Source organism: Petaurus breviceps, unplaced genomic scaffold (genome assembly GCF_028583685.1).
Source record: "Petaurus breviceps papuanus isolate PSGF00001 unplaced genomic scaffold, PetGlider_PUasm1.0 229, whole genome shotgun sequence".
Lineage (NCBI taxonomy): Eukaryota > Metazoa > Chordata > Mammalia > Diprotodontia > Petauridae > Petaurus > Petaurus breviceps.
Window position 1 is genome coordinate 192,598 of NW_027185903.1, and position 17,444 is coordinate 210,041.

The window sequence follows — 17,444 nt, forward strand, 5'->3', positions numbered from 1 at the left end:
GTCAACCAAGTTAACCCTAATAAAACTTAATAATGACCAAGTTGGTATGAGTTCCTCTTTGGTATCTCAGTATTCTCTCAAAGGGTATACCACCCTATAACTGGAAGAATTAGGACAGGATAGTTTGCCCCCTTACAGATGGTTCACATACAATGTCAACAGACATTTACCAAGCCCTTAATATACGCTAGGAATAGAAATACAAGCAAAAAGAAAGGCAATCCCTACCCTCAAGGAGCTTATATTCTAATGGGGGAAGACAACACATAAAAGGGAGCTGAAAAGTGTGGGTGGTGTGTGATACAATGGGTATGATGATATCCAGAGTGCAGCCTAGAAAGGAATGTTAACAAGATAAATCATAGGCCTGAAAGCAACTTCCAAAATTTCCAGAGGCACATATACTTAGAACATTTTAGATAGAATTATGGAAAAACTCTCCTATTTTTAAGGCATATTCAAAGACATTCCATAGTTTCCTTTGATAACATGTCATGGTCGGGATGATCTATATCAGATTCTCTTCCATTACAACTGCATTTATTCATGCAACTGTATTTATTCATACATTTATTCATGTAACTGTGGAGGTACCCAACAAACCTTTGTCTTGGGTCTAGTTCTCTTCTCTTTATTTGGGCTCAATGACATCACTATGCAATATTACTTCCAGAGCTATAAATTCAGCCTGAGTCTCTCTCCTGAGCTCTATCCTGTACTGTATCACCAACGGCCTATCAAACATGTTAAACTGAACGTCCAGCCAACGTCTCAAACTCAATAAATCCAAAAGAGAACCATTCTTCTCATTCCACCAAATTCACTAAATGTCCATATTTCTGTCAAGTGCACCACCATCTTTCTAGTTTCATAACCTTGGTATTATCTTTTCACTGACTCCCAAAACGACTTTTGTGTTCATTTTGTTCACATTCCTTATATAATTACATATGTGCATGTTATTTCCCGTTGGGACATAAGCTCTTTGAAGGTAAGAACACATACTTTTGTCTTTGTAGCCCTAGCACTTAGCATAGTGCCCGGCACATAGTACAAATTCAATAAATGGCTTGTTCATTCAGTGACAACTCTGTGCAAAGCATTATGATAGGCACTATGAAATGAATGAACGCTTGCTTTGTGTCAAGCATTGGGGATATGAATATAAAAACTGAAACCATCCCTGATCTCGAGGACCCCACACTCTAAATAGGGGAGATAACACATAAAAGAAAGTTCAGCTGTTGAGTGGGTCAAAAAACCTGTTAGTTGGAGAGATGACCAAGGACCAGGTTAGGATGTATAAGCGGGGCACTTGGTAGGGCCTGGGTTCCTCAATCTAACATCCTTTATCTTGGTCTCTTATCAAAAGCTCATTACACCAAAAACCATCACAAATAATAGCAAATGATGAGTAAATCCATTTATTCAAATGTAACCTAAGTCCCCAAACCCTTTGGCATGGGGCTCTCTCCTCACTGGTGGAGAGCAGTGTTCTGCGGGCGCCTGTGTGAGGGATGATACCAAATTGTTGAGAGTAGGAAAAAGGAAGGCTTCAGTTTCTTGTTCCAGCTGAAGTTTTAGTTGTTTCTGGTACTTCTGTATTCCAGCTTCAGGAGAGAAGACGGAAGAGGCCAACCCCATTTGAGGCTGCTGAAGGAAAAGACTCTGGTAATGATGTGGTTTGGGACTGGGGGGAGCCCAAAATGTTAGTGTACAGGGTGGCTTCTGCTTAGAGCGAATTTGTGCACTCAAACCTTCTTCTAGTCAAATGACAAGGTTTATTGTAACGCCAAGAGAAGAAGCAAGCAGGCTTCCTAGTGAAATTGCAATTTAATGGGGGTGAGACTAATGCTCTGAAAGGACAGTGAAAAGATCTGGATGGGATTAAGGAGTGGTAAGTAGTCTGGGGTGGTCCAGGTACAAGAGTGAAAGGAGTATTAAGTGGTCTGGGGTTGAAGAGGTTAGGGGCAGAGATTGGGGTGGGGGGGTAAGAGAGGAGGGTGCTAAAGCAGAGTCATCTAAAATGAATTTGTACACTCAAGCTGCTTTTCAGTCAAGAGACAGTTAAAATAAATGCCCATAGGAGTGAGCAAAGTTCCTTTTTGGGAAACTTTCACCCTAATGTGGGTGAATCTAGAATTTAAGGAGCATGGGAAAAGAATGACATGATACTAATTAGGTAATCTAAGAGTCCAGGTGTCTTTGGGAGCTATGGATGGGAAAATATAGGGCAGACCTGCACAACTCACCAGTAGGTAGATACCCAAATTAAAATGGGCTAAATTTCTTTGGGCTGCAGATAGGTTAAGATTAGAGACAGACTGATGATGGCTGGTTGCCACGGGTCAAATGATAAACAGGGGAGAATGCATGGTGGCAATCCTACATTTTTGAGGGCCCCCAAAATCCTTTGGCCTGCTGCAAGTGGCCCTCGGGCCAAATGTTGTGCAGGCCTGGTGTAGAGAGTATATTAGACATTCAGAGAGTTGTCAGAGGCCCATGGACCTTGGGGATCTGGTGGGAGGAAGAGTCCTTGGGCCTGCCAGGAGAAAAATTCTTGGGCCAGGCACTCCTCTTTCTGCTCTGATGGGAATTACAGAGTCAGGTCTGCAACAAGGGAAAATTTTTTCACAGGACAGGGGTCTACTGAGAAATTGGAAGGCTTCCAGAGATATGATCTTGGGCTGTCTCTCCCCCCCCCCCCCCCAAGCATCCCATCAGAGTGGGCTGGGTACAATAGTGAAAGGAATATTAAGTAGTCTGGGGCCAGGTGCAGCAGGGACAGAACTGTCAAGTAAGCTAATTAAGTGATCTACGTGGGCTGGGGTGGGCCAGTTGTCTTGGGTGGAGGTGCCAGTGATCTGGGCTGCTGAAATGTATGGGGAAATTCAGAGACTGGGTTGCTCTCAAAGGTATGGTCTTTTCCTTTTAGGAGTCCAGGTCCCACCACACCATCATATGACATGAGAGTTGCTGGTAGTCTCCATCATGTCCCTGTCCCCAGCTTGCTATATAAGACTTCAAGGAGCTTCTCTTAGGGTAAGAATTAGATCTCTCTCTTGGTTGAGCTGATTTACACCCCTCACAGATGGAGAACTCCTTCACTCTGTATTATCTGGTATATATTCTTCTAGATATACTAACTCTAAATTCTATTTTGCTTTGATTTGGATAAATGTAGGTGTGTTCATTGTGAAAGTGGTAGTCAGTGGGAAAGGAGTCAAGTCTTGGATATAAGTCTTGGTTGGGATCCTCCTTATCCCCAAAATGAAAGTGATCATAAGTTACATTGAATCTGGAAACCATATCCTCTAGACTAATAATATTTAAAGGAGTAGATAAATAGTCCTAGCCTAATACCTCTTCTTTCTCTAAGGAGAACAGAGTGGCCCCCACTGGCTCCAACCTCTTGCTTTCCCTCTGGGCAGGAAATAAAGACTCCCTTGGAGAAGGGGAGGGGAAGAGGCTAGAGAGGTCTATTTTACCTCCTTTTGAGCCACAAAATGAAATCTCCATGTTACATCTGTGTTTGTGTGTGTGTGTGTGTGAGAACACAGACCTCACCAAACAAGCAAAACAGCAACTAGAAATTAGAGAAGTTATACAGATTAGAATAAACAAAAAACATACCCAAGTGAATGAGCTCTTCTGATGGGAGCAAGATAAGATCTCAGCTCAAACCTAGAGAGAAACACATATCTCAACCAAAGGGGAATTCTTCAAAATCTCTAGCTGGAAATCAAGGATGTGTTGAGTAGCATATCTACAGCTTCCAAAGTACTCCTTGGAGCGGCTAGGTGGCAAAGGGAGTAGAGCCCTGGAGTCAAGAGGACCTGAGTTCAAATCCGACCTCAGGCACTTAATACTTAGCAGCCCTGTGACCTTGGCCAAGTCAGTTAACCCCATTGCCCTGCCTTTCCCCCTCCAAAAAAAAAAAGCAAAAAAAAAAAACCCAAACACCCCCAAATCCCCACAAGCTACCATCCTATGTCCTTGCCCCTTGTACAGCTAATTGGGCACACCCCCTTGGGTCAATTAATTTCTTTAGTTCAGGGTCTTGCACTGCGGCAGTTGCCCCTGTAGACTGGAAGGTAAAGCAAACTTCCCCTCAGTTTACTCTAATCCAGTCATTCTAGAAGGACACCATTAACATCTTGCCGCCCTTGTATCTCTCCTCTTTCTACTTTGGGAATACTACTAATAAGTCAATTAAATCAGAGAATACTAATTAAATCAGTTTTCTTTGGAAATGCTAATCAAATTAACTTTGCCAGTTGGGTCTCATAAAAATTTATTGCCTTGTGTCTCCACTAAGAGTTTCTGTGATTTTAAGCTTTAGGATGTCTAGTCCCAAAGTTCCCTTCCCTGTCTACCACTCATGAACCTACACAGTTCTTCACTCTGAAGTTTCTCTATCAGACCATAACTTCTGTCTTTCTAGTTCTGCCTTGTACCTCATGATTCCTTGACTTATTATCAGTGTTTTGTCATAACCTCCAGTCATTGCACTGACCTCCTTGCTAACTCCTAACTCTCTGGGCCTTCCAAACTTCCCCATTTTTGTGAAGCGTATCAACATTCTTCCATTTACTCTGGAGGTCAAATTTGAACTCAGGTCCTCCTGACTCCAGGGCCAGTGCTCTATTCACTGTGCCTAGCCTACCCAGCAAGTATTATCTTAAAATAAGCTAGGAGCTTTCCCAATAAGATCAGAGGTGAAATAAGGATGCTCATTATCACCACTCTTATTCAGTATTGTATTAGAAAAGCAATAAGAGAAGAAAAAGAAATTGAAGGCTTTAGAATAAGCAACAAGGAAACAAAACTATCACTCCTTGTAGACAATATTATGGTATACTGAGAGAATGCTAGAGATTTAACTAAAAAACTAGTTGAAACAATGAACAACTTCAGAAAAGTTGCAGGATATAAACTTAATCCATATAAAATTCAACAGGAAGAGATAGAAAGAGAATTTCCATTTAAAATAACTGCAGACACTATAAAATACTTGATAGTCTACCAGTCAAGACAAACCCAGGAACTAAATGAACACAATTATAAAGTACTTTTCATACAAATAAAATGAGATCTAAACAATTGGAAAAATATTAATTGTTCATGGGTAGACTGAGCCAATATAGTAAAAATTACAATTCCATTTAAATTAATTTACTTATTCATTGCCATACCAATCAAACTACCAAAAATTATCTTGTAGAGCTAGAAAAAAAGGTCAAGAATACCAAGGAATCAATGAAAAAAAGTGAAGGAAGGTGGCTTAGCTATATCAGAATTCAAACTGTAAAACAAAGTGGTAATCATCAAAACAATCTACTCTGTTAAGAAACAGAATGATAGGGATGGCTAGGTGGTGCAGTGAGTAGAGTGCTGGCCCTGGAGCCAGGAGGACCTGAGTTGGGATCCAGCCTCAGACACTTAACACACATACACACACACACACACACACACACACACACACACACACAAATTAGCCATGTGACCTTGGGCAAGTTACTTCACCCCAATTGCCCTACAAAAAAAAAAAAAAGGAAAAAAAAAGAAACAGTGATAGATCAATGGAATAGATTAGGTACACAACACACAGTAGTAAATGACCATCGTACTCTAGTGTTTGATAAACCCCCAAATCCAAAATTTGGCAAACTGTCGGGAAAACTGGAAAGTAGTTTGCCAAAAACTAGGTATAGCTTAACATTTCACACCATATAAGGTCAAAATGGGTACATGTTTAGACATAAAGGGTGATATCATAAGCAAATTAAGGATACATGGAAAATTTTTACCTCTCAGATTCATGGGTAAGGGAAGAACTTATTACCAAACAAAAGAGAGACAGAGAGAAATAGAGAGTTTTAAGGGATGTATGATGGATAATTTTGATTATATTAAATTAAAAAGGTTTTGCCTAAACAAAACCAATCCAGGCAAGACTAGAAGAGGAAAAATTTTTTACGGCAGATTTCTCCCTTAAAGGCCTCATTTCTCATATATACAGAGAATGGAATCACATTCATAAAAATAAGCACCATTTCCCAATTGATAGTCAAAGGACATAAACAGGTAGTTTTCAGAAGAAATCAAAGCTTTCTATAAATCACTACAGATAGAGACATGCAAACTAAAACAACTCTGAGGTAACCACTGCACACCTATCAGACTGGCTAATATGACAGAAAGGAAAATGATAAATGCTGAAGGGGATGTGGAAAAAGAGGGACACTAATGCACTGTTGGTGGAGTTGTGAACTGATCCAACCATTCTGGAGAACAATTTGGAGCTATGCCTAAACTGCTATAAAACTTTGCATACTCTTTGACCAAGCAGTGCTGTTGCTGTTATTTGTCCTTAGTTCTTGAAGAGCGCTACGACATCAGGAAGGTGATGCCATGACTTGCAAGTGAATTAGATTTAAGTGAGGCAGGTCTGTGCAAAGACACCAGCTTCACTATCTCCACAGCCATGAGAGAAAGTTAGCACTCCCCTTGATCAAGATGGAAGAGGTTCTAGTGATTTTTACAACACATATAGGGTTAAGGCATTGCCACCTACTCTATCAATGAGGAGAACCAGATCAGTGTACACAGTACACACATCGCATACAGGAATACTGTAATGATGATTAATTGTGAAAGACTTGGCTACTCTGATCAATACAATGACTCAAGCCAATTCTCAGACTTATGATGAAAAATTCTGTCTACCTCCAGAGAAATATGTGATGAAGTCTGAATGCAGATTGCAGGATCATTTTTCCCTTTATTTTTCTTGCAACATGGTTAATATGAAAATGTTTTGCATGATTTCATATGTAAAACTGATATCACATTTCTTTTTCTTTTTTTTTTTTTTTGCCTTTTGGAGGGCAATTGAAGTAACTTGCCCAAGGTTACACGGCTAGTTTTTTTCTATGGGTGTTGTGTCTGAGGACAGAACCAAACTCGGGTCCTCCTGACTCCGGGGCCAGCGCTTACTCACTGTGCCACCTAGCCTCCCCCGATATCACATTTCTTGCCTTCACAATGGGTAAGGGCGAAAATTTTGAACTGAAATTAAAAAAAATTAATTCAGAATTTTTTTGGAACAAAATGACCACCCACTTCTGCAAAGGAGTGGGGCCTTCATTTTTATTTTGCGATTGTTCTTCCCATTTACATGGTTGTAGTCATTGTGTAGGTTTTTTTTTTTTTTACTTTTTGGAGGGCAATTGGGGTTAAGTGACTTGTCCAAGGTCATATGGCTAGTTTTTGTGGTAAGTGTCTGAGGCCGGATTTGAACTCAGGTCTTCCTGACTCCAGGACCTATGCTCTATTTACTGGGCCACCTAGCCGCCCCTGTAGTTTTTCTTGATTCTGCTTAATTCACTCTGCATCACTTCATCTAAATCTTCTCTGTATTCATATTATTTCTTACAAAACAGTAGATAGGATAGGTAGGTGGTGCAGTGGGGACGACTTACCTTCCTGAATTCCTGGCTTTCAGACACTTACTAGCTGTGTGACCCCTGGCAAGTCACTTAACCCTGTTTGCCTGAGTTCCCCATCTGTAAAATGAGCTGAAGAAAGAATCAGCAAACCACTTCAGTATATTTGTCAAGAAAACCCCAAATGGGGTCACAAAGAGTTGGACATGATAGAACAATATTCCATTACATTGATGTGACACAATGTTTTGCCATTCCTCTCAATGGATATCTATTATTTTCATTTCTTTACTATTGCAAAAAGTGCTTACATTTTAATATATATTATATATGTATATGCATACACATATGTATATATGTTTGAATATACATACATACACACATATATGGTGGTTTTCTTGCCAATAACCTCTTTGGGCTATATGTCTAGTAATGGAATCTTTGGGTTAAAAAGGGTATGATGAACATTTTAGTCACTTTATATGCATAACCCCAAATTGCTTTCCAAAAATGGTTGCACTGATTCAGAGCTTTACCAAAAATCCGGGAGCATGCCTCTCTTCCTACAACCCCTCCAATATTGTCTACTCTCATCTTCTTCTGTCTTTGCCAGGTCACTGGTTGTGAAGTGAAACCTCAGGGTTGTTTTAATTTTTATTTCTTATATTACTAGTGATTGGAAGCATTTTTTCCTGGTAATTCATAATTCACCATTCTTTTGAGAAGTTTGTTCATATCCTTTGACCACTTTATGTTGAGGAATTGATGTGAAGCAATTTGTCTTGCCATTTTTGAGAGTTGTTCCTACCTACTGGAGAATGATTATCAAGAGACATTTAGGATATTGCCTTTAATTTGCATTTCTCTATTAGTGATTTGTAGCATTATTCTTAGTGCTTGATTTTATTTGACCATTTATCTGGCCATTTATTAGGCAACTGCTTGCTGGTGGTTCAATAGCTTGAATTCAAGACCAGTTCAAATTTGGCCTCAGATACTTAATAGCTATGTGACCCTGGGCAGGTCATTCAAACTGCTTCAGTTTCATCAGTTGGAAAATGGGACCTACCATCATAGGTTTGTTGTGAAGATCAAATGAAATGGTGATGGGGGAAGCACAGTGCCCAACACATAGTAGGCATTATATAAATGCTTATTCTCCTCCTCATCCCCCTTCCCTATCAACTGAGGAATGGCTTATTCTTATAAATTTGAATCAATTCCTTAAATACTAGTCATTGAATAAACATTTATTAAGTGCCGACTGTGCCAGGTACTGTAAGTGCTGGGGATATGAATACAAATAAAAGCACAAACAGTTCACTGCCTGCAAAGAGTTTATAATCTAAAGGGGTAAGTTGGGTGGTGGGGAGAGAATGAACTTGACATAGGGTCTCAGAAATGAGACCTTAATCAGAGAAACTGGCTGTAAATATTTTTCCTCACTTGTTTCCTTTCTAATCTTAGTTGTATTGGTTTTGTTTGTACAAAAACTTAATATATAATCAAAATTGTTTTATCTTTTGTGATCCTCTCCATTCCTTATTTGTTCATGAAGCCTTCCTCTCTCCAGAGATCTGAAAGATGATTTGTTCTTTGCTTCTTTAATTTATGATGTGACTATGTTATCCGTTTGGAGCTTACCTGGATATATTGTGGGAATTGTTGCCTTTGTGTGGATTTCATGCCATTCAGCTTGACCATCCCTTTTCTCCCTGATTTCATCTTCTCCTTATCCACTGGCTCCTTTTCTGCTGCCTTCATTACAGATCTCCCCTATTCTTGAAACTAACTTGCAGTCATTCAAGCTAACTTTTTCACAAACTGAGAAAAAAACCTGATTCTTTTTGCTTCCACCTTATGTAAGTGTATGTCACTCACTACTCAATTTCTTGCAAACTGGTTTCTCTGTGCCCACCAGTTGAAACTGCTTTCTCCAAGGTCACTAATGATAAATTTCTCAGATATCATCCTTTTTGATCTGATACTTCTGACACTTGATTATTCCTTCTTGAATATTTTCCCCTCCATAGGTTTCTGTGACACTGCTTTGTGTCTTGGTTTCTTCTTTTGAAGAATCATCAATCACTGTCTTATCCCATTACTTCTGTATAGCCCAGGACTTTATATTTGGCTCTCTTTCTCTATGTTGTGGATCTCATCAGCTCCCATGGTTTCACTCATCTTTCTATGCAGATGAATAGCCCTCATCTCTTCCTGAGCTCTAGGTCTGTAATCACCAGTCTGCTAGATATCTTCCCCATGAATGTCCCATAAGCACTTATAATCAACTTGTCCAAATAGAATTGAACCCATCCCTTCTAATGTCCCTTTTTCTGCACAGGGTACCACCATCATTCTTCTAATTCAGAGGTTCCCAAATTTATTTGGCTTACTCCTCCCTTAAAAAATTACTCAGCATCCTCTTGGAAGTCTATTTTAACGATGTAAAAGAAAATGTGCTTCATTTAAAAAAATGCATCTTAAATTGAATAATTTATTGAAAATTTGGGTTTTTTCCTGCAGAGAAATCTTATGACACAATATTGTGTCATGTAACTTTTTAACAGTGTACTGGAAACAAGTCATTACATGCACATATTCCTGCCAATGCATGCTGGACTTTCAGACAATGCATGACTGCTCACCTGTCAACACTTGCTTCTTAAGACCTGTTAGTGGACTTGATCATCCATTGGTTATAACCTGTGTGTTTATCTGGAAAATAATGTAATCACTGACTTTTAACTGTTACACAACAGATGAAATAGTTTTTCAAAATTTTCTTCCCTTATTTTTATTCAATGCCCTCCAGTTGCACCTGAGGCTACTACCAGTCCCCTGAATCATTCCAGCGCCACCCCAGGGGTGGTATCATTGGCCACTTTGGGAACTTCTCTGCTCCATTCTCTACAGTTGTCTTGCCTTTTTTTTTTTTTTTTTTTTTGAGGCAATCAGGGTTAAGCGACTTGCCCAGGGTCACCCAGCTAGTATCTGAGGCTAGATTTGATCTCAGGTCCTCCTGACTCAAAGGTCAGTGCTCTATCCACTGTACCACCTAGCTGCTCCCATTCTCTACAGCTGTCAAAGGGTATTCCCAACACTCAAGTTAACCACGGTCAAGATCCCCACTTCACCCTGGCCACCTATAGTTGTCCTGATCCATATCTGGTCAATGAACTCAGATGGCTCAGGGGAAAAAGTGAGGTTGGTAACTTTGCACAGCCCTCCCTCACTTAAATATAACTCACTTGCATGCCATGGCATCACCTCGCTGATGTCATGGTCCTTTTTGAGAACAAAGGACAAACAGCAACCTCTTTGAGTGGAAAAGGAGCTGCCCACTAGGGACCAAACTTCCAGTTGGGTGAGACTTGCTTCTTTTCTTCTCTGCCCAAAGGGAATGCAAATTTTAATCTGAAACTTTATTCTTGCTTTCACCTTTTTCTCTTAAACACCAGCCTTAACCCCAAATCACTCTGGTCTGGGACCAAGCCCTACTTTGTCATTACTTGGGCCCTGACAGGCTCATAATAAATATAAATAACAACTGTTTCTGTTTTCCCCAGAAATTCTGAGGGTCTTCCCTTCCCAGATAGAATTGTCTTTAAAAGAGGTCATTCTTTGCCTCATTTTTATCACTGAATGGACACTGCCTCAAATAGGTCCTCCATTACATCTGAGGCTATGTTCAGTTGTCTTCACCCCTATCTGGTTACTGGACTCAGCTCCAGGGGAGAAAGTGAAGCTGCTGACTTTGCAGAGCCCTCCCTCACTTAAATCCAATTCACTTGCATCACCTCTCTCATACCATGGTCCTCTTCAGGAACAAAGAATAGCAGCAGCAACAAAATACAAACTCCTCAGTTTGGCATTTACAGCCTAGTGCCAGAAATAAGCGCCTACATTCCCAGGCTTATTTCACAATTACTCCCCTTTCACACTTATGTTCCAATCAAATTGACCCACTTGGCCCAAACTAACACTGTTCATTGAGGAACATGTCATGGGGACTACCTTAAAACCCAGAACGCTCTTTGCTCTACAAAGTGGCTTGTATAAGGTCTAAGACAGACCCTTTAAGTAAGTACCTGTAATGTTGTGAATTTGATGTAACTCATCCACACATATGATTTAAATTTGATTATATAATTTTCTTGGTTGAGCTTTAAAAATATGCTAAAATGTAAGTGAAGAGTTTAATTTTTTTATTCTTTCCTATCCCTCTTTATTCTCTCCCCATCTCTTCCTACACAAAACACAGTAGAAGGAATAATACAGGATTAAAACAGCAGAGGTCATCAGTACAACACACAAAACCAGCTATGAAGACAGGCTTATTTACAAGAAGAAATAAATGCAATATTTTCTAGGTGGGCTGTGTATCAGACAACAATCATAAAACTATTCATGCTACATGGGCTCCTTGGCTACAGTAGTATTCTGAAAACAAAGGTTTACTGTTAGAACATAAATTATCACAGCCCAGTTTTATAATTTCAGTGCAATTAAATTCACAAAACTACATCATAGTTAATAAGATTTTAAATATTGTTTCTCAACATTCCTTGACATTGTTCACAGAGGGCAGGGTGTTGGTGGAAAAGAAGTGCTTGCAAACTTATTCAAATTCAAAACTACCTCAATTTCTGGCTATAAAGCTGAATAGAATTTGAATACCTGGCAAATTCAAAACAAAAACAGGGGCAGACTTTCTAGTATACCAATAGCCCTTTTGTTCTCTATGGAATGGTCAAAGGACACAGGCAATCACTTGTTTTTATACTAAACCTATGGTGATAACAGTATCTTTTATCTATTAACCTGAGCCATAGTATAGGTCTGAGAATTTAAAATACTATCTCATGAGACCTACTATTTATTAGAGTAGGGCTTGACTAATTTAAGGCTAAGTTTTACTGTTTGGCTTTAGAGCAAGGAAAGCAACTCTACTCATTGGTTCCCCCCAGAGTAGGGATTTAGATAACTTTAACAGTGGGACTCAGTTTATGAGTTACTATAAGGAAGCTTCTCAACAATTTACTAAAAAGAAGTTACCCTTTCTTAAGTCACAAGAGTAACTGACAACAGTGTGCCAGATTGCTACTTGGCAGAAATTATCCAATTTCTGCACACTGCCAAGGTGTTCCATAGGGTCAAAACATTAACCAATCTATCTTGTCAGTAATTCTGTGGGCATCTCCATGATAATGAATAGGAATGGAAAATTAGTGCTAATTGGTCTCTTTGTCAGAAGTGACAAAATTGGTCATTATATCTATGGAGTAAGATGTGAAATCTACTTTCTATACCCACAGACCACCACTACTTCTCTAGGAAGAAAAATTTATCCTGAGATTTTCCACTCTTAAGATGGACTATATTACTCAAGTTACTATAAACATTCTAAAGGATTAAAGTGAATTACTATACTACTAAACTATTACACTACAAGCTTGTTTTAGTTCCCTAAAAATGCCAGTTGAGTTAACCTTGGGTAATGAAATAAGAGCAAGTCCAGAGGGGGTGATTTCACAGACTAATTATCAGTATTAATCAGTGAAGACACGTTCTGTTGAACTTTATGCAAAGACACTATGCATAGAGCCTTTCAACTGGAAAGTCTCAAATTCTTATCAAGAACCAATCAGAAGTTATATGAGAAAGTACAAATGTGCTTCTGTAACATTTTAGTACACATACTTTGTAGAAACTGCTCCCAAGGACACTATGTCACATTTATGATACTGAGCAATAGAGATGCATCATTCATTTTTCTTCTCCTTTTGTTTGAGAAGCTTGTTTATCTCCCTTTTGGCCATTCCAATGTACTTTGAAATGATTCCATGCTGGTTTAGTCCAGGAAGTAGCAGTAAGAAAGTTACTAAAAGCAAAAAGAAATTAAGTTAAGGAACATGTATCAAATAATGTCCTTCATATTATGGTTATATATACTTGTTTTATCTCCCTCCTAGTAGTTACAAACGTCCTAAAGGAAAAGAACCAAGTTCATATTTTTATCTCTGAAAGTACCTTGCACATAGTAGGTATTAAATAGTAGGTACATTTTTCTTTTAAACTTTTTCCTTTTATTTTTTTTCAAATGCTTTATTAACTTTTGGTTTACATCATTAATTTCTGCAAGATTTTGAGTTACAATTTTTCTCTCCGCTTTTCCCCTACCCACCTCCCCAAAATAGCAGTCCCACAGGATATCCACTCCTCCAATCTGCTCTCTCCCATACCCCTTTCAACTTTTCCAGTAGGGCATGGTGGATCTCTATGCCCCAGTGCCTGTATATCTTATTTCCCAATTACATGTAAAATAGTATTAATATATATCTATATATATATTTTCTTAAACATTTGATTTTAAAACTTTGCATTCTAGATTTACTTCCTTCATCCCGTCACTCACCCTTACTGGGAAGATAAGCAATTCAGTATAGGTTGTACATATGTAGCTATGTAAAACATTACCATAGTAGATATATTGTATAAGACTGACTATATTCCCTCCCTCTTATCCCACCTCCCACTTGTTCTGTTCTCTACTTTGATCCTGTCTTTTCAAAAGTGGCTGCTTCCACCTTCCCTCCCCCTAGCTGGCTCTCCCTTCCATCATCCCCTTCCCCCCTGCTCTCTTGTAGAGTGAGCTACCCTATTTAGTGTGTATTTCATTCCCTCCCTGAGCCAAATTCAATGAGAATAAGGTTGACCCATTCCCTTTTGCCTTCCTGTTCTTCCCCTCCATTGTAACCATTTTCCCTTGCCTCTTCTATATGAGATAGTTTACCCTATTCTGTCTCTCCCCATCTCCTCTCATTATATTCCTCTCTCACCTCTTGATTTCACCTTTTAAGTATCATCCCTTCCTATTAAATTGGTCCTGTGCCCTCTATGTATACCTGTAAACATACATACATACACATTCACATATGTATTCATACGCCTATATACCCTCCAATATAGACATATGTATATGCATACATATATTTCTATTCCCTTCAACTATTTTCATACCGAGAAAAGTTTCATCAGTCATAATTGTTTTTCCATGTAGGAATGTTAATAGTTCAACTTTGATAAGTTCCTTATATTTTCTTTTCCCTGTTTACCTTCTCTTGCTTCTTCTATCTGAATGTCAAATTTTCTATTCAACTCTGGTTTTTGTCAAGAATACTTATAAGTCCTCTATTCCACTGAATGACCATATTTTCCCCTGAAACATGATACTCGGTTTTGCTGGGTAGTTGATTCTTCGTTTTAATCCCAGCTCCTTTGACCTCCAGAATATCATATTCTAAGCCCTTCGATCCCTCAGTGTAGAAGCTGCCAGATCCTGTGTTATCCTGATTATGTTTCCACAATATTCAAATTATTTCTTCCTGGCTGCTTGTAATATTCTCTCCTTGATCTGGTAATTCCGGAATCTGGCTATAATATTCCTAGGAGTTTTCTTTTTGGGATCTTTCTCAGGAGGTGATCGGTGGATTCTTTCAACCTCTCTTTTGCCCTCTGGTTCTAAGACATCAGGGCAGTTTTCCTTGAGGAGTTCTTGGAGGATGATTTCTAGGTTCTTACTTTGGTCATGGCTTTCAGGTAGTCCAATAATTTAAAAATTATCTCTCCTGGATCTATTTTCCAGGTCAGTGATTTTTCCCATGATATTTCACATTGCCTTCTATTCTTTCACTTGTTTGGATCTGTTTAACAGCATCCTGATTTCTCATAAAGTCACTAGCTTCCATTTGCTCCCATCTAATTCTGAAGCAATGATTCTCCTCATTGAGCTTTTGAGATTCTTTTTCCATCTGGCAAATTTGGCTGTTTAAGGCATTCTTCTCCTCATTGGCTTTTTGAGCCTCTTTTGCCATTTGAGTTAGTCTTTTTTTTTTTTTTAAAGCAATCGGGGTAAGTAACTTGCTCAAGGTTACACAGCCAGTTATTTCTGGGTGTGGTGCTAAGTATCTGAGCCCGGATTTGACCCCCAGGTCATCCCGACACTGGAGCCGGTGCTCTTACTTGCTGTGCTACCTGGCCGCCCCTAAGTTAGTCTATTTTTTAAGGTGTTATTTTTCCTCAGTCAGGCTGTTGACTCTCATTTCATAATTTTCTTGCATTGTTCTCATTTCTCTTACCAATTTTTCCTCCACTTCTCTTATCTGCTTCTTAAGGTCCTCTATGGCCTGTAATCAGCTGATATTTTTCTTTGAAGCTTTTGGTGTAGGAGTTCTGACTTCACTGTTTTCCTCCTGTTCCATGCTTTGATCCTTTTTGTCACCAGAATAGGTGTCTAAAGTCCTTTGCCTGTTCATGTCACCACTCAATCACTTGACTGTGGCTTTTTGCCACAGTAGGACTCTGCCACCAGACAGGGGAGCTTCGTCCCAAATGTTGGGGTTTTCTTAGCTGCCAAAGGTATTAGTTGGGTGCCCTCTCTGAAGCCTCCACACTCTCTGGCAAGCTGGTCATATACCCCAGGACCTCCACCTTAGACTGCAATCCAGCTCCAAGCAGGTTAAAGCAAGAGCGATTACCCCTCAGACTTGTAGGCTAGTCTCCCTACACTCTGCAGGCCAGGAGCTGAAGCTGCCATGTGGTGGCTGATGCATGGCAGCCTGCCTCAGAGGCTTCTTGCCCTGGGGGCAAAGGCCGACCACACTCCCGACTACTGGAGCCCAAAGTCCACATTGCACTGACCTCTCACTTTGTCCTTGGCATCTACCGTGTTTCCCCGATAATAAGCCCTCCCCCGAAAATAAGCCCTATTGAGATTGCTACCTGCGCTACATTACGGTACCCTCTGTATGCACCCCCCCCGCCCCATGAAACGCACGCCGCGCTCTCAGTTGCATCCAATCAGAGCTGCAGCAGTGAGCCTGTTCTTCCCCAGTGATTTGCTTATTGAATAAAGGTACATTTTTTGGTTCACATTTACCTGTTTATTAAAATTGCTGTCAATGTTCATTAAAATAAGCCCTCCCCTGAAAATAAGCCCTCTGGTGTTTTTCTATCAAAAAAAAAAAAATTTAATAAGACAGTGTCTTATTATCGGGGAAACATGGTATGTATTGATAATTCTGGGAACCGCCACAGCTGCTAGTGATCTGAAGTCCCTCCAGCCAGCTGCTGGTCAGGCCCGCCCTGGGGCTAAAACCTACAGTTCTTGGAGTGGGGGGTTGGCTCCCAGAGTGCTGTGCTGGCCCATTCCTACCGGCCTTCTGGGCTGTCCTCAGTGGGAGGCTCTCTGTGTCATTTTGTGGGTTCTGTAGCTCCCAAGTTTGTTCAGAGTCCCCTTTTACATGAATTGGGGGAGGTGGAAGCCGGAGCCCCGAGGAAGTGCTGTTTCTACTCCACCCCCTAATTTTTTCCTTTAAAAAACTGATTTTCCTTGAGTAAAACAAATGACCCTTTTAACAAACATAAACAGTCAGTCAAGCAAAACAAATTCCTATACTGGTTGTGTCCAAAAAATATAGGTCTCATTTTGCATGCATCCTGAGTCTGTTACCTATGTCAAAATGCTAACAACTGAGTTGGACTCTAAATGGTTCCACTTTCCACCTATAGTTAACTAATTCAACTTATTGTCCTTTACTCGAGTCCCATTCATCTGCCCTATCAATTCTAACAACTTAACCAAACCCCAAACCCGGACTAACTTCCATCATTTACCTCCTCCACTTCTACTCATGCTGCTGATCAACTGGAAGAAATTACACAACTAATTTGACGAGGTTCACTATGAATTTATACTAATCTCAACTGTGACCTCAAAGCAACAAGACAATCTTTTTCGCTTCTTCCTAAAGGATTCTTTAAGCCACTCCTCACAAAGGCTGTTTAAAGCCATTTTCTTTCCTTAAATTTCCCACACATCATCACCTCCTCTCTAACTCTCATCCAAGGATCTTGCCTCACTTTCCTGGGAAAAAAATGACCTCATTTTAAGCATCTCTTTTCTACATCTCAAAACCCTAATTCACTTCTGTT

At 39.8% G+C, this 17,444-nt stretch overlaps 1 protein-coding gene and 1 non-coding gene across 7 annotated transcripts in view; one reads left to right on the forward strand and one right to left on the reverse strand.

Moving 5' to 3' along the window:
• Positions 1–1,408: 1,408 nt before the first annotated feature.
• ARL6IP1 (ARL6 interacting reticulophagy regulator 1) overlaps positions 1,409–17,444 on the reverse strand; it is a 28,953-nt gene continuing 12,917 nt past the window's right edge. The window contains exons 6-8 of one of the 6 annotated variants that reach the window (XR_011169865.1): positions 10,097–10,166; positions 3,634–3,684; positions 1,409–1,650 (exon numbers count right to left, since the gene is read on the reverse strand). Coding sequence is in view for 4 of the 6 variants with exons in the window: in XM_069096022.1 (XP_068952123.1) it covers positions 13,214–13,332 (119 nt within the window). In the remaining 2 variants the exon portion in view is untranslated. Of the gene's footprint in view, positions 1,654–3,633; positions 3,685–9,925; positions 10,167–11,635; positions 13,333–17,444 lie in introns of those variants that run through there. The other 5 variants (XR_011169866.1, XM_069096025.1, XM_069096026.1 and 2 more) reach the window with 5 other exon arrangements.
• LOC138167602 (U6atac minor spliceosomal RNA) lies at positions 6,476–6,606 on the forward strand. The gene has a single exon (XR_011169930.1). It is a non-coding gene; the product is annotated as a U6atac minor spliceosomal RNA (small nuclear RNA).